We start from the raw sequence: 18001 nt of genomic DNA, 5'->3' as shown, positions 1-18001 counted from the left end.
CCAATTCTTTGCGACCCCATGGACTGTATGTAGCCCGCCAGGCTCCTCTGTCCACAGGGATTCTCCAGGCAAGAATACTGGAGTGGGTTGCCATACCCTTCTCCAGGGAAAATACCCAGAGTTAGATTAATTTGAAATGTTAGAAAATCTGAGTGACTCCTTTCTCTTTACCTGTCTCTCCTGTGTGTTTTAACTTAAGCTGCTGCTGCTGCTAAGTCACTTTAGTTGTGTCCTACTCTGTGTGACCCCATAGACGGCAGCCCATCAGGCTCTGCCGTCCCTGGAATTCTGAGAGTACTATTGATACAGCAGTAATCAAGTGTCCAACTATTTTTTAAAAAGTTAAGATACTTGCTGTCCAATGTTGCATAACTTTTTTTGTAGTTCTTTTTTCAGCAGCATTTTCCTTGACATTTTTTGGTAATTTGTAAGTAAAAGAAGTCTGAAACAAACAATAACAATGAATTTCAATTTTATTTTTAGCAAAAGCACCTGGAAATTGAAAGAACTACTAAATGGTTGAAAATGCTAAAAGGATGGGAAAAATACAAGAACACTGAAAAGGTAATTAAAATATTACTTCCTTATGAAGTGGATTTTCCTAGTAAAATTTCCTCTCTCATGATAAGAATATTACATGCATATTCTTAAAAATTTTTTTAAATTTTAATTTAATTGCGTGAATGAAGTCAAAGTCTCTCAGTTGTGTCCAACTCTTTGCAACCCCATGGACTATACAGTCCCTGGAAATCTCCAGGCCAGAATACTGGAGCAGGTAGCCTTTCCCTTCTCTAGGGTTATCTTCCCAACCCAGGGACTGAACCCAGGTCTCCCACATCGCAGGCGGATTCTTTACCAGCTGAACCACAAGGGAAGCCCAAGAATACTGGAGTGGGTAGCCTCTCCCTTCCCCAGGGGATCTTCTCAATCCAGGGATCAAAGCCAGGTCTCCTGCATTGCAGGTGAATTCTTTACCAGCTGAACCACAGGGAAGCCCAAGAATACCAGAGTAGGTATCCTATCCATTCTCACAAAGGATCTTCCCAACCCGAGAATCAAACCAGGGTCTCCTGCACTGTAAGCGGATTTTTTACCCGCTGAGTTATCTGGAAAGCTCCTGAGTGGAATGCCTTGAATTGGGACTCTCTCTGCTGTCACAGAATACCCAGTTTAGACTGGTTGCAGGAATTGAGAGGACGTGGTGGGCAGCCCAGAGGTCGGCAGGCTTTCAGGGGTGACGGAATTCAGCTGCTTAGTTAACATTGCTGCTTGTGATTTCGTTTCTTTCCATCTCCCTCTGCCTGCTGTGATGTCAGCCTGTTGAACGTGGCTTCCCTTTGGGGTCAAGATTATTGCAGCCACTCTAGGTTTGGTATCCATCTGTCTTCCTGCTCAGAAGGAGAGAAGTTTTGTTTCGTAAAAGTGTTCGTGAACAGGAGCATGTCCTGTCCTAAAGCATCTAGCCGATCTCCCTCCTAAATCTTTTTGCTCGGCATTGAGTATAGGTTGTTCTAAATCAGGTTGGTTTGTTTTTTTTTTAATGCATACATCTATTAATATTCCTACTAATCTCATCAGAAAAGTTTTTCAATATTGTTAAGCTATGAAGTTCCTAGTAGTTGAAGTTTTCCAAAATTTTTGCTTGAAAGGGCAAAAGTTATCAGTGGCAAAAATACTGTTAGGTATTTTCCTTAAGGGCTTCCCAGGTGGTTCAGTGGTAAAGAATCTGCCTGCCAATGCCAGAGACTTGAGTTTGTTCCCTGGATTGGGAAAATCCCTTGGAGAAGGAAATGGTAACCCACTCCAATATTCTTGCCTGGGAGATCCCTTGGAAAGAGGAGCCTGATGGGCTACAGCCCATGGGGTCACAAACAAGTTGGACATGACTTAGAGACTAAACAATGACAACAAATTTTCCTTAAAGTAACAGGCTTACTTCCTTTATATATTTTACTTCATTTATTTTTGAGCAACTGTCTGCTAAACACCCAAGTCTAACAGTCATTTTTTCAGATTAGTGTCCTTGTCAAAAGCAGCTGGTTCAGATTGCAGTTCAGTTTCATAAATGCTCTTACTTGAGGCTGGCACTGTGCTCTGTGTGTCCTACCTCATGACCCAGAGTATTAATAAGATGTGTCTTCAGGATTGAGATTGAGTGAAATTAATAGTTTCCACTGCTTCATCAAGGGCATTGAAGTGCACTGACCTCTGTTTTAAGCTGTAATCAAAGAACACAGTGAGTGCCCGCACCGTGCTTCTCCTGCCTTGGCTTGTGGCAAGGTGCCAGAAGCTTCAGCTTTGATGAGGGGCCATGAACTAAGGTTTTTCTGCGCCCAGTGCCAAAGTCAGTGCAGGGAAAGAGGCCAGTAATGTTTAGTATCATTAAGAAAACAGTTTGCATGGCCCATGCCTTGAGAACTGCTGACAACTAAGCCTCTGTTTCCTCATCTTTGAAATGGAGATAATAATACCCATTTCAAAGAGATGAAGATTTCATGATTTTATGCAGGCAAGCCATTAGGCATTGCACCTCACATGTAGTAAGCATTCACTACCAGTTTTTTGAAGGGAGGTTAGATAATTTAAAAAAAATTTTTTTAAGAGAAAAAAGAAATCTTCCATAATCCTACAACAAAACTGAGTTAACTGTTATGATTTTTGTCTGTTTCCTAACATTTTTTTTCTATGCAATATATGTACATTTTCTTATTTACATAGATATAAATTGTTGTGTGTCAGCCTTTGCCAACAGGAATTCCAGGGAGCATCAGTTCCTTGGGTTCTAACAGATATTTTTACATGGAAGCAGTGTTGCCTACTGATTAAACAATAAACTATCCCAGGTTCAAACCCCAGCTCTGCCACATTACTAGCCGTGTGACTTGGGGGAAGGTATTTAACCTTTTTTTCTGCCTTAGTTTGCTTGTCTGTAAAATGAGGGTAATCAAAATACTTCCTTCACCGAGTTGTTTTGAGGATTAAATAAGATAATATGCAAAGCACCTGACACTTAATATGCGGTCAGTAAGTGTTGCTTATTATTCATGAGAGAGAGGCTCTTCGGTTAAGTCACGTTGGGAAAATTAAAACTGACCAAAGGTAAGCAGATTTCTTTACTACAGGATTTTCAGCATCTTTAGTATGTGGTAGAAATTTTTTAAAGGGACATTAAATTCTGTGACATTTATTCAGCCTTGAAAATCTTTTTGTCATGGGGTATCTCCCAGGAATAACATCACTTTTCTTTTGGAGCATCCTAAATATCCCCATTTAAATTCCATTAGACCGTTACTGTTTTATTTTCATCAGGAGTAAGTTCATTTCTGGGTTACTAATTTTATGTTTCAAGAAGAATCCTTTCTGAGTAGAATATTGGTCATGATCTCTGTGCTCTGGTTTAACACTCTGCTTCTCAGACTGACCTAAAGCTGACAAGTCCTTCACCTGATGTCTTTGTGGAAAGATCTTTCAAGTACTAATTACAGAATCTCTCATGATGCATTGTACCTACGCTTTAATCTCAGCTTCAGTCCAATAAAATACTTGTAGAATTATATGACTTTATGTCCTTCTCTAGTATACATATGTCTGTGAAAGTATGTAAGCCTTTGTTAAAATGAGCATTCTCCTCAGCTGTTATCCTGACAGCAGCTCTGCTAATGTACTTCTCAGTGAGAGAGATTTTAATGGAGCTTTCTTTCATGCATCATTTTAAAGCACTTTCTCACAACTATAATGAATGCTAGAATTATTTGATGATATATATGGTCCAACTGGTATGAGGCAGAATGCACCTTCTAAAAGAATTGCTGCTCTCAGTTTATACCCAGTCTTAGATTACATTGAAGTTAAAAAATAGTGTATATTTTTCTTCTCTTCCAAAGGAAAGTATATGTTTTCTCTCAACAGAATCCTTACTTATGTGGTGGTAGTACAAAGAAATATCTAAAAATATCTTGAAATAAAAATATATAGGTCTGATAGAGAATATTTGTATTTTTAGAATATAAGCTTTAATGAAAAAAATTGCCATTAAGGTTGCCTGTGTTTTCACAATGACTGCCCCCTATGTATAGTCACACTGCATTTTTAAAATATAATCTATTAAATGAAAAGATGAAGTTATCTCTGCTGGCAGAGACCATTCTGATTTAACTAGTTGTGATATTATTGTGTCTAGGCTCTGTCATAACAGTGTTCCTACAATGGAGATATATATATGTGTGTGTGTATTGGAGAAGGAAATGGCAATCCACTCCAGTGTTCTTACCTGGAGAATCCCAGGGACGAGGGAGCCTGGTGGGCTGCCGTCTATGGGGTCACATAGAGTCGGACACGACTGAAGTGACTTAGCAGTATGTATGTATGTATGTATGTATGTATGTATATATGTATATGTATATATATATGTATGGTGTTTTGTTTTGTTTTGTTTTGTCAAATAACTGAATGGACCTTTGTTGGTCAGGTAACTGACAGACTTGTATTAGCCAACATTTGATTCAACTGATAGGAAAATGGAGACACGATGTATAGAAATAAATTTCTCAAGGCTGTTTTTAATGATAAGCAAGAGATGGTGTGTCCAGATGCCAGGGCTTGCTTATTGTCTGTTTGCTTAGAAGTCCCTTTTGGTGTGTATCAGTTAAAGACCAGAAGGAAATAGAATGTGCTTGTTAAGAAGCATAGGGCCTCATGGATGGTTTAAAACTCTCAGATCCAGACTCGGGAGACTTGTGCCTATTTGGAGTCAGTAATTTATATATAATTGTTGAATACAGAATTGAACAAAAGCAATAAGTAATGTCTAAAATCTTTGTGAGTGATGCAGTGTAAGAAATGCATGTGGTTCTTATTTTACTCATGGAAAAACATCTGTCTAATGGACATGCAAGTATGTCCATCAAAGGTGATCTCTTTACTTGCCATCATTGCTTACAGTTTAACATCTTTACTGTGGAAATTCAGGAGAGAATTTGAAGTCGCTTTTAGTGGATTATATTCCTTTAAAAAGTTAAGTTTATTATAAATTTGAAATGAATATAGGTGATAAACTTTCTCTGGAAAATCTTAAAGTCACTTAAAAAAAAAACCACACACACTCAGTTTGCAGTTAATGGTGCTAAGTGTTTAGCGCATGGGAAATGCTGAAGCAGAATGGAATTTACACACAGCCTTTCTGTACATATTCTTCCAGTTACATCTACCACTTGACTTAATGCTTCAGTGTTTCTAGTCACTGCCGAAATTTCAAATTTGAGACTGTACTGTGTTTATACCAAAGGGACAGAACTGAAATTATGTATCTGATTATCTAATTGAGTCAACCTCACAGTATGCACTGTTTCACAGGAAAAGTCATTCTACAGTGTTAATTATTTAAATTCACAGTTTCTTAAAGCTACATCATGATTTAGTAAAGGCTTCATTTTAAAAAATCTAAGTAGTGTAATTGTAGAAGTTAAAGCTCTGCTTATTAGTTCATAGCTCATCAGCATTTTGGTTATTAGTTCTAATATCTTATTTTCTCAGCCATGCTATCGAAATATTATTTTGTTTGTAATGGTAACTGTGTACTTATTTTTACCTTGTTCCTGAAGTTTCTGCCATGATTTGTTTCATCACTTCCTTTTAAGTTTTAAAGTTTCCTTATGTACAACTTTGTAGTGAGCATAATAAATATGTTATTTTGAATATGTGATTAGCTTTAAAGAAAAAGGTGAATCACAAGAAGTTGGAGAGGTATGCTGAGTCTTAAGATTCTTAGAGTGATAGCAGTGTCAAGTACCCAAAGAATTAAGAGTTACTGATGATTTATACATAATTTCATTCAGAAGTGGTGCTCCTTCTTGATGGAAATTTATCACTATTTTTGTCTGGTCAGATAGGATCAGTGTCATTAGGAAAAGAACAAAAGTTTTCCTGAAGGAACTCTCCACAGAGTTGAGAAGAGAGGGAAAGAGGGAGTGTGTGTGTGTTGGGACAGGGGAGGGGGGAGATGAATAAAGACTGGGGGCCACAATGAGTTGTGAGATAGAAGGTTCTGGAGAGACTCCATGAAGACACTGTGACACAAGAGAACCATTTTGTTATTCTGAGCCTTCTAGATGTATGAGAGAAAGAAGGGAGGTGTGTAACTAGGTAGGCACATCAGCGGGGAACGTGTCAGACGCTCACAATTTCAGAAGGCGCCGACTGTGCTCCCGTGTGTCCGAAGACGCACCTTTGCAGTGAATGAAAATGCTAATGTATGGACGTACTTGACATCTTCTTACTGGTTTGTTCTGTCCTTTCTGTGTATATGTCCCTGTTCAGATCTAAAGAGGAGAGGTGAGAGGATCCAGGAGAGTTAAATTTTATCAGTTACCAGGAATCCTTTGAAAAGAGTAACAGAAATGATTTAAGGGACTAGTCTGAGCTTTGTGTTTGTAACTTTCAATTTATGTTTCTTTCCATAAGTTTCATAGGAGAATTTACAAAGGAATCCCACTCCAGCTCAGAGGTGAAGTCTGGGCACTGCTCCTGGAGATCCCAAAAATGAAGGAAGAGACCAGAGACCTGTATAGTGTGAGTACCAAGAGCCAGCCTGGCGTTTTGAAACCATCAGTCACGGTTGGGGCACATTCGTAAGGAAAATTAACACCTGGTTGCAGCTATTCATTTGCAATGCAATATTAGTAATAGATTTACAGTGTCACTTTTAGAGGTTTTAGGAAAATAATAGCAGAATTCAGTTTATCCAGCAGCTGCGTGTGTATGACTGACGGTTTTCTTCTTTCTCCCAAGATTGTTACGGCGTTTCTAGGTTTTATTATTCGTTAATAAAAGTGACCAGCAAGACTTGGAAATTGGCCAGTGCATTAAATTTACCTCCTTGTCATCTCAGCTATAGCCTTTCTAAAACCTAAATTTTATATTAACCTTGGGAAGGAATAAGAAATGTATATCTGAAAATAAATGTTCCTCTGAAAGTATATATAAATAGAATAAGTTAGAATAACTGAAATGAAGAAAACTTATAATTTAAACCCAGTATTAATTAGAAAAGGAACTTCAGAACGCTCTTTTGATACCTTCCTGTTTATTCATCAAAATTTCATCAAAAATAAGGTACCCATGGTGCATGGGTTTATTTCTGGGCTTTCTATCTTCTTCCATCGGTCTATGTTTCTGTTTTTGTGCCAATACCATACTGTCTTGATGACTCTAGCTTTCTGGTATAATCTGAAGTCAGGAAGGTTGAATCCTCCAGCTCCATTCTTCTTTCTCAAGACTGCTTTGGCTATTTGGTGTCTTTTGTGTTTCCATATGAATTGTGAATTTTTTTGTTCTAGTTCTGTGAAAAATAGCATTGGTAATTTGATAGGGATTGCATTAAATCTGTAGATTGCATTTGGTAGTATAGTCATTTTCGCAGTATTGATTCTTCCTACCCAGGAACATGGGTTTATATTGTTTCTGATTTCTTTCATTAGTGTCTTATAATTTTGTGTACAGTTCTTTTGTCTCCTTAGGCAAGTTTATTCCTAGATATTCTTTTTGTTGCAGTGGTGAATGGGATTGATTCCTTAATTTCTGTTTCTGATTTTTCATTGTTAGTATATAGAAATGCAAATGATTTCTGTATATTGATCTTGATTCCTGCAACTTTGCTATATTCACTGATTAGCTCTAGTAATTTTCTGATACTATCTTTAGGGTTTTCTATGTACCGTATCATGTCATCTGCAAACAGTGAGAGCTTTACTTATTTTCTGATCTGGATTCCTTTTCTTTCTTTTTCTTCTCTGATTGCTGTAGCTAGGACATCCAGAATGATGTTGAATAATAGTGGCAAAAGGGCATATATGTATACCTATGGCTGATTCATGTTGAGGTTTGACAGAAAACAGCAAAATTCTGTAAAGCAATATCCTTCAATAAAATATAAATTAAAAACATTTTTTCATCAAGATGTAAAGTTATAAATATTGGTTAATTTAAGCAGTTACTTTCTTTTTTTTTAAGCAGTTACTTTTTTTAAAAAAATTAGACTTTTTAAATTAATTGTTTGGACCCTCCACAGATTATGAATTTCTGTCTTGGGATTTTAGAGTTTCAAATTATTTTAAATGGTTGATTAGATATTGATTTGGCCGGAAAGTTTGTTTGGGTTTTTCTGTAAGATGTTATGGAAATTCAATGAGAATAAAACTACTTTTCCTTCATCTACTAAGATTTTTCTCAAACGGTGATAATGGTGGCTCCTGAGCCGGTGCTCTTGCCTGCTGTTTCTCCAGTTCTTTTAACTGTATCTCACTGTTATCTGGCTCTCTGGGGTCTTGTGATCTGCGTCACAGATGGCAGGGGCCTGGCCACAGTGGCCAACAACCCCACCTGAAGCCTTAGCAAGGCTGAAGAGTGTTGTCGGCCAGACCCACAATGAGGTGGCTGGTTTTTCATCCAGGTGCTTTCCACTATGCTTCTGCCCTCGGGTTTATAGGCTCATTGGATCCTATTTCTTTTAAGTAAGTATTTATTCTTTATTATTGTGACATTCATGGACTCAGTCTCAGATTACCCGGGAAGTTGCTTACCTCCTTTTGTTAAGATAAATATGCTTAATTTCCTGTATTCTGCCCTTAGCTTGTCACCATTCTGGGACATAAGTAATCTTTCTGTTCTGTAATTTTTTACCTGTTTAACTGGGCTTTGCTTCTGTCATGAGGTCTTTTTTGTGTTAAGTTTTCTTGTCCTCTAGAATAATTCATATTATAGATGTGTTTGGGTGTTTTTCTCCCTTTCAACTAAATTGTATTTTAAAGCATATTTTATCATGTCTCGTCAAGCCTTTCCTTTCTGGGGAAGAGGAGGATGAGAAACGGAGGGCCAGTGGGCTGGAGAGGGCAGAGACACATGGAGGAAAATGCGGGGGAGTGGATGCCCTGAACTTGGGGCAGACCAGCCTTTCCCTCCACTTGACTCCCAGAACATTAGCAGTTGGGCACTTGTCCTCCTGAGGGGGGATCAGAAGCATGTTTCCCTAGGAATCTGACCAGCCCAAGAAAATAACCCCCAAACTCCTAACTGCAGGGGAGGCCCAGTGAAAGCAGCTGGACCACTCTCCAGTGAGGACGGTTGTGAAGCCCGTCTGCACGCATAACTTTCCATCAGCTTTCTTGTGTCTTCTTTCAAATACAAGCAGGCAGTGAGGAGAGGAGCTAGGAGCTAGCATGGAAAATAGCAACAAGTGGAAAAAGCAACTGATGAGAAACAGACCACAGAGCAAGAAAAAAACAGAAGAGCTATTGCTGATGTCTTCAGAGGGATAAAAAGAGATATTGCATCCATAAAACAAGTATAGGATGCTATAAAAGGAACATTCGAGAACAACAGAGCCTATGAATATAAAAGATGATAATAGAAATGAAAAATTCTAGAGGAGGGTTTGAAAATGACAAGTGAAGAAGTTTCCCAGAAAATAGATTGTGAAGTCAAAACTCAACTCAATGAGTTTTTAAGATTGAAAAGATCCATCAAATGCCCAAACCTGTGGTTAAAAATAGATCCAGACCAAACACAGAAATTGCAAGTTTCAGAACTTAGAGATAGAAGTTCCTTTCTTATAAAGAAGAAGGAATTAGAATGGCAACACTGGAAGCCAGAAGACAGTGGAGGTGGTGCCTTTTGAGCAAAAATATTTTCTAACTTAGAATTCTAAAGTAGTCAAAGAGCTAAGAAAGAAGGTAGACTGAACAGACACTCGGAGCATCAAAAAAATTGATCTTCCACACGTCTTTTCACAAAATCTACTGGAGGCCGAGCTCCTCAGAACAAGGAAATAAACCAAGAAAGATGTGAGATGCAGGAGCCAGGAAACCTAAGCAAAGCAAGGCCTAGCAGATGTCTGTGAAGGGGAACCCCTGAGAAGCCCCACTGAGCAGCTGGTCCGAAGGCCCGAGGAGCCGGGTCTTCGGGGAGTAGAAAACAGGAGGTGCCAGAGGCTGACAGCAGCCTGAAGTGAACCTGGGCCGAATTAGCAACACTGCACAGAGAACAAGCCCATTGAGAAACGGGAGGCCGGGCAGTGGTAAGCCCCAAGGCAAACCAGAACGCTATGTTGGAGAGAAGAAAGGAATCGCCGTGAACTGCCTGGCTTGCCTGGGAAGAGTCTTAGCAACGCAAACTCCAAACATTTTCCATCCAAATGAAAATCTAGCTGTCCTGAGAGTATGGGAGGGGAGGAGGCCAGGCAGGGTGGTGGTGTGTGGACAGAGGGAGGCCCTTCCCTGTGCATCTTGTTATATTTTTATTTTTGAACCATAGAAATGGCTTTCCTAAATCTAAAAAGTTTTTTCATGAGAATTATTTTACTGTTTGTCATAGACTGTTTGACATTTGATTTCCATTAAAATGTGCTTTCTTCTCTTTTTTCCTCCAGAAATTAAAACACAGAGCACGGGGTTGTTCGCCTGATATCAGACAGATAGACCTGGATGTCAACCGCACATTTAGGGACCATATCATGTTCAGAGACAGATATGGTGTGAAGTGAGTACAGTTCAACGCTATAAACTATGGGTAGCATTCACAAATAGTCTTTGTCAACTTGAAATGTGAGCGTTTAGAATATCTTTTATAGGTGATGATTTTGCTTCCACCTCTGAGGGTTTAAATTTTGGTAGACCCTTTGGTCCATATCATGTAAACTTTAGGATATAAGTTAGCTTAAATTTTTAATCTTTGACATATCTGTGCTATATTATTTGCTATAAAGTCATTTTATGATCTAGAAATTCTTAAATACATGGTAGATACTTTTATTAAAAATCTCAGAAAAGAAATGAGAGATTTTGTTACTTTTTGAGAACCATGTCAGTAATAAATGCATTCTTAGACCCCTGATTCCATACATGGGTGAAACTAAAAAAATGGGAAATGAGTGAATAAAACAACAGTGACTGTTTAGGAATGAAATGTACAGTTTTGCTGTCCTCCGTATCAGTTAAGGTTCAGCCAGAGAAATAGAAACCAGTAAGAGATGTAAACTGAGGGATTTGCTGTGAGGAATTGGGTTCCAGTGTGCCGGAACTGACTAGCAAGTTCAAGGTCCATAGTGCAGATGTCAGGAAGGGCCTCAGGAGCTCTTACGACCTTTTGACCGATTGCACCAGGGCTTCCCAGATTATGGAGGGTAATCTCCCTGACTTCAAGTCAGCTGATTGTGTGTTTTGGTTAAGTTTACAAAAGACCTGCTTCACAGCCACACCTCCATTAGAGTTTGCATAGCTGGGGATTGCAGCCCCTCCAAGTGCACAGAAGAAGCTCACTATCACGGACCACACTCATCAACTTAATTTTTGAATAAAGACAATGAAGTTGTACTTCCTTATAATATTCTGTACTTCCACAACTATTCTGCTTACAACTCAAAATATGCCAACCCCCTCCCGACAGAATGATGCTGAGTCCTTGGGGATATGTACTGTTTTTGCTTTGATATGTATAACCTAAATGCTGTGATATAAAGTCAGCTATTATGAAACATCTAATGGTAGATGGGGACATAGGGAAAAGAGATGGAACAAAGCACATTAAAAATATATATGTATATCCACAAACATATTGATACCAAAATAAGGAAAAAATACTCATAACAGATGTAGTCATCATCTCCGTGACTGGGCATGTGGTCGCTGCTGGTCGTAACTAACCTTCCACTTCCCATCCCATGTACCCTTTGCCCTCAGCAGGTACTTTGGCTGCTGGGGGCCCTAAAGCTTTATTCCTGAAGCGTCTACCATTAGCAGTCCTGCCTGAATTTGATTGTGGTGGTGTTCCGTGGACTTGAATCACTGGGTTTGGTTATACTCTAGAGGCACCTTCAGTATTCTCTGTGTTCCAGACGTGCTCTTGCTTACAGGGGTGGGCAGCCTGGCTCCCAGTTCAGTGGAAGTGTTTGTCTCCTAGTGGGGACACTCCTCTCTTTGGAGCCAGGACCTCTAGAGCAGCCGAGCCTAAGGTTGATGGAGCAGAAAGCAAACGTTGTTAGTGGACAAGACGTAACAGTGGGTGGAGCCACTCCTGTTCGCATGCTTGGATCCTGGGCCCTGAATCCTGATGCCAGTCTTGGAAGCTGATTTCCAGCGGACACTGCCCCCTAGGGGACATGTCCCCCCCCCCCCCCCCCCCCCCCACTGCAAGGTGTTGCAGGATGCTGGCCCTATGAAGGAGGCTTCAGAATGTTGGTCCACAGCTCCATCCAGCCGGCCCCTTCTGTGGGGATGATTCTATGAGAACAGAAAGGGGACACCAAATTGAAGACATGGTGATGTGCTTTGTGCTTTTTGTTATAAATCCTTTCTGTCAAAATGAGTGTTATCTAGCCTCAAGTTTAGGCTGTGTAGAGTATTGTTTAAATTTGAGCTTGGGGTCATTTCTTTATAATACTAGTAGCTTTATCTGGATTATCTATTTATCATCAGTCAAACTGTTGTTTATTTAAGTTCCTAATTTTAAAAAGGTGAAAAAACTAAATTGTGTTCGATGTAAATTTCTTTCCGCTAGGCAACAATCCCTGTTCCACGTTCTTGCTGCATATTCTATTTATAATACGGTAAGTCAGCGCCTGCCTGTCCACAGCTCTTTGAGCTGTGCTCTGAGCACCTGAAGGAAATCTCTGGGCCTTCTTCCTGGAAAAGCCCCCTTGGCCTGTGTTGCTTCATCTCAGGACTGGACGGTCTGTGTGGACCTTCCCAAGGCTCCCTCATCCGCCCCAGGGTATCAGAGCAGAGTTGCTCGGAAAGTGGGAAGAATCACAGCATGACAGCAAAGCTCACTTCCCCCCGCTTACTACAGGTTGCTTTGTTTTGTGGTGTTGTTTTTCTTGTTTTTATTTTAAGCACTTAGGACTGGGAATCAGCAGGGCAGGAGGGGCAGGAAGTAGTGGCTAGATTAATGCTGCTTGATTCTTGGTGACTCTTCATTCCCCTGGGAGGTTGATTTGGTGAGGTCCGGATAGCAGACCATAAGTACCTACTTGCTGCCTCCTGGAGTAAGCCAAAACTAAACGTTTTGGTATTAGAACATGTTATTCTTAAGGTATTGATTACTCTTGAGGGAGAGAGATTTGGAGGAAGAGATCAGCTAGTGTCAACACCAGTATAGATGCCAAGTAAATGCTTTGCTGACTGGATTCCAGGAAGGACACCTTGAACCTTGAAGTGTACCATTTCTATTGTAATCAAAACCTTTAAGTTACAAGGAACAGAAATTCACTCAAACTAGGGCAAGTTAAAAAGGAACTGATTAAAGGGGCATCTGATAGAAATGAAGCTGGGGGTGGCTGTTGGAGCTGGAGGGTGAGAAGCCTACAGAGAGAAGAGCTCCTCTTTCTGTCCCGCTCGGGGCCACGTGGTGCCTCTGATTGTCTCTGGAAACTGTTCATTATACTGTTTCTCTCTTCAGACGTCTCTCTCTGCCTGCTTATCTGTTTTTCTTAGGCTGCTATTGCAGCCATAGCCTCAGTGTGGGCATTCTGTTCAGCTACATACCACCATGCATGTAGTTGTGGCTTTATTCAGTTTTCCTAGAGAAACATGTGATTAGTGAATGAGTAAAATTGTCATGCAGCTGAATTAATGGTTCCCTGGGGTTAGGCGTCCTCGTCCCCATGAGCTGTGGTTCACGTGTCATGACATGGATCCCTAAGGCCATGTGATATTACACATAAGTGTCATTATGTGTTATTATGGGGAGAATGGGCAGTTCTCAGGGAAGGGGCTTAGACTGAAAGGGTCCCCAGAATGTGTCTCTGTAAGGATCTGGAAATCTAGAGGAGAAAAGACAGCCAACTGGGAACTGTGCAAGGAGAGAAATGTGCCAGCGTCTGAGCAAAGAGGAGGAATATTGAGCTGAGAATCACACATAAAACAGAAATAGAAACAGTGCTCTTTACAGAAGGTGTGAGAACAGTATTGAGCAGAGGTCAATAAAGTCCTTTCAGGTTAGCCTTGTCCACACTTCTGCATTTATTCTTCAACACAAACATAGTCTTTGATAGCATGTGGCTCGGTACTGTGAAGACTGTAACATTTCTCTGTAGAACTGCACATTAAGTAATGTATTTAGGCATTTCTGTTTTCTACATCAGTTCTTCACACCTGCATGGACATGTACTTTGGTCTTAAACCCCCGGTTTCTCTGTTCTTGTTTCTCTTTAGGAGGTTGGATACTGTCAGGGGATGAGCCAGATCACAGCCTTGCTCCTCATGTATATGAATGAGGAAGATGCCTTCTGGGCCCTGGTCAAGCTGTTCTCAGGTCCCAAACATGCCATGCACGGTAAGAGGACCCTGAGGGGGCCATCAGCAACAAACAGGGAGGGGAGACAGGCAGGCTCGAACAAAGTCAGGCTCGGGGCAGATGCTTGGTAGAGTCAAGTATAGAAACTTGTCTAGGGGCGAGTTTAATTCATTAGTACTTATTACTAATTCCTTATTTAATTCTTCTTCATTGAACGTTTCTGTTCAGATTTATATTCCTTCGTCTTTACTACAACATATACTATTGACGTTTTAAAATTCTTTCCTTACTTGCCCTGGTTAGGAGAAACTAGGTTTGGAAGAATTTAGGAAAAACTGAGTTATTGGAAGCTTTTGATCGAAACTGTTAGACAGTCATACCTTCAGTGAAATGTCTACTGTTGACTGGATATTGCAATTTATACCAGTTTGTCAGAGAATATTAATTGAGAAATGACACTGAGGTATTTAAAGGAAAGGTCCACAGTAATTTGTTATGTCAAATTTGTTTTAGTTCTTTCAGGCTTAAAATTGATTCCATCTTACAGTAAAAAAAGCTGGTAACATATTCTGGGCACTTTGATATTTCAAAGCTTATGTAATTTTTTGGTTTTCAAGTTATTACACTGTTTTGAATAATATTTTTATTATATTTGCCAAGCATATGCAATAAACTTAACTTGAGAGAATTTGGATTGAAACTTCTCTTGAAAAAGAAGTGGCATTTGTCCATATAATGCAAAATTATTTTCTCAATGCCATTGAGTGTGCTAATACCAAATTAAAAACAATTTTAATACTAATCACTCTGAGAATGGACCATCATTCTCTTTGTGAACGTTGAAGCTTCATGTGGTGGGGAACCTGCCACAGTTTTAAAGTGATGTTTTCAAAACTATGACCTTCCATAGCTGATTAAATCTCACATTCTTACCATGTGGTTATTGTTGAAGCATTGTGTGTATGTGTATATGTTTGCATTTAGCTATCTCCTTCAGTGTTTGCTGTGGATTTTTTAAAAAATAAATACTATCTGCATAAGTGTTTCTGGACACTTTACATCCCATAAGTGGACTCCAGTAGTAAGACACATTACATTGAGCTGCCATTCAATAGTATTGTTGCAAAGGGCATCCTGAGGAAACACAACTCTTCCTTATCAGTCTTTATTTTGCTTTAGTGTGAGATGGCATTGCTGATAATCTTGGAAATACAGTGGGATATTAACAGCTTAAGTAGTGTGTAATTATGTGGAATACTGTCCAGTTTTAGAAAATCCATCTCTTTTAACAAGCCTGATAACCTGCTTTCAGTAATTCTTGTCACCAGTCTCAGCTATGTGTGTGTGTTCTCAGTCATGTCTGACTCTTTGTGGACTAGCCCACCAGGCTTCTCTGTCCATGGGATTTTCCAGGCAGGAATACTGGAGTGGGTTGCCATTTCCTTCTCTAGGGGAGCTTTCTGATCCAGGGATCAAACCTACATCTCTTGTGCTTCCTGCATTGACAGGTGGATTCTTTACCACTGTGCCACCTGGGAAGCCCCACACTAATCTACAAAGCAGTATTTATTTTACTATTCTAACATTTACATTTACAAAGCAGTTTAGGTCATTATTATGGATAAGTTTGTACCTAGAGATATTTGTTTCTAGATCTGCCTATGAAATTTTATAACTGAAAGTTACCTCAGTTCTTTGCATTTCATATACAAAGCTGTTCACTCACAGAAGTGTAATGTGAGGGCTAAAGCATGAGATTTAAAATACCAAGTCTGGAACCCCACTGAAAAGGGAAGCGGTGTTGGCTGTCTTAGCATCCTTGAGCTCATGTTTATTATTGAAGGAATTGCCTTTTTCAGAATCAGGCTTTGTCTTGAGTTTCTTCCTCTCAAATTGGCTGTGAAAGTGGCAGAGAGAGAGAGAGACACATATAGATTTTTTTTTAATGAAATCATTTCACCAGAAAGTATTACTAGGGGAGGAATTTTCTATCTCTGGAGACTTTTACGCACTCCTTAGAAAGCTGAGAATCAGTTAAGAAATAGCCCTTCCCCAAAGATCATAAAGCAGTTCTTCCCAGCAGTGTTCCTCAGTTTCTTGCAGGGACATAGTTTTCCGTTTTGGAAACATGCGTTCTGTGGGGAAATATTGGACTCCAAAATCAGATAAGTCTGGGAGATGAGGTAAACCAAGAAAAACAAGTGTCTTTAGGCTATAAAACAACTTAGAAACATTCAGAAGCTCATATGCCTGTGAACATATGCAAAAAAGGGTATATGTGACATACAGTATTTCTCCTGGATTCTTTTCAAAACTTAGAACACTTATTAATGTCTTTTGAAGTTACCTAGAACCCAGGCTGAAAAACCCATATGGAGAAATCATAAATTCATTGTGTATGTGCCCTTTTTAATGGACTATTAGAATATCTGAAAGGAAACTTGTGAATAAAAATAGATGTAAATTTCCATGAGTTACATACACAAAGTTGATACTAACTTCCCATTTACAGTTACTTCCTAGAAATCTTATAGATTGTACTGCATAATCATTTCGGATAGACTATGTTAACATTGATCGTACAGTGCCCGTATGTTTTAGCTTATGTTAAATATCACTTATAAAAAGGATTAAAAAGTGATATTAACCTGGGAAGCATGGTTACTCTAATGATACTGTTAGAGTAAGCCTGAAAAGAGTAATACAATGTTTGTTTTATATATAATGGGGAGGCAAAATAAGTAATCAAGATTAGAATAGTTTATAGAAGTGTGTGTTTAAGACATCACCCAGTACTTCAAGTAAACAGATAATCTTGATAAAAAGCTTCAGTTTCCATTTTTTCTTACTTTCTTAGTTTCCCTTTTAATTCAGAAATACTCTGTCCTCCTTTATATTTTTACAAGGTGATAGGCGATCCTTAGCAAACACATACTAGGCTATACGTTTTTATTAATCCAAGCTTATACATAATTGTTTCCTTGGAGAGAAGTAAAAATATTTGGGTAACTAGTAGGTTTGTTTTTATTGTTGTTAACAGCTAAAAGATAAAAGAAATATGTTGCATTTTAAACTAGGGATTTCTGTTATTATTTATGAAGTATGTTTTTATGTTTGTATTCTAGGATTTTTTGTCCATGGTTTTCCCAAACTCTTGAGGTTTCAAGAACATCATGAAAAAATACTGAATAAATTTTTGTCCAAGCTTAAGCAGCACTTGGTAGGTAGATATGACCTTGACTTACACCCACCTATACCAAGAATAAAGCTGGAAGACTTGAGTGCAGCCATTGGTCCCCATTACTCTGTTGGTGCACAGTCTCATCCATTTCATTTACCGAGCGGTTACAGTTCCCAGTTGCTCAAATGACATGAGATTTGTGAAATTTAGTACCGATGAACTATCACAGCCCTAACTCATAGCATCAGTCGCCTTTGAAGCTGATATATAGTAATACAAACAATATAGTTTTTAAGGATATGTGATTTCTCAGTGATTTAGGAGGTGTTTTAATTGCACTAAAGCATCTGCACTAAAATATTTTAAGGATCATACAGGCTCGTCCTCAGTGATCACATGCATACTCCTCTGAAAAAATATAGTAATCTAGTAGAGCAAGGATGCTTCCTTTTAGAGTATATTAAAAGAGAATCAAAGTATTGTATTACAGTCTTATCTTATGAGGGGTTTATTCTCAGGATGATTTTCAAAAGTACA

The 18001-nt window shown here is 39.1% G+C and overlaps 1 protein-coding gene across 4 annotated transcripts in view; it reads left to right on the top strand.

Moving 5' to 3' along the window:
- The window catches only part of USP6NL (USP6 N-terminal like), a 144096-nt gene that overhangs the window by 109051 nt on the left and 17044 nt on the right, over nt 1-18001 (top strand). For all 4 annotated transcript variants that reach the window (XM_027976528.3, XM_060396851.1, XM_027976529.3 and 1 more), the window contains exons 6-11: nt 484-564; nt 6460-6567; nt 10421-10530; nt 12547-12595; nt 14202-14322; nt 17409-17503. In XM_027976528.3, coding sequence (XP_027832329.1) covers nt 484-564; nt 6460-6567; nt 10421-10530; nt 12547-12595; nt 14202-14322; nt 17409-17503 — 564 coding nt within the window. The remainder of the gene's footprint in view (nt 1-483; nt 565-6459; nt 6568-10420; nt 10531-12546; nt 12596-14201; nt 14323-17408; nt 17504-18001) is intronic.

The sequence above is a fragment of the Ovis aries genome, chromosome 13 (assembly GCF_016772045.2).
Source record: "Ovis aries strain OAR_USU_Benz2616 breed Rambouillet chromosome 13, ARS-UI_Ramb_v3.0, whole genome shotgun sequence".
Lineage (NCBI taxonomy): Eukaryota > Metazoa > Chordata > Mammalia > Artiodactyla > Bovidae > Ovis > Ovis aries.
The sequence above is the reverse complement of the archived record's forward strand: the minus strand, read 5'-3'. Positions and strand labels throughout refer to the sequence as shown.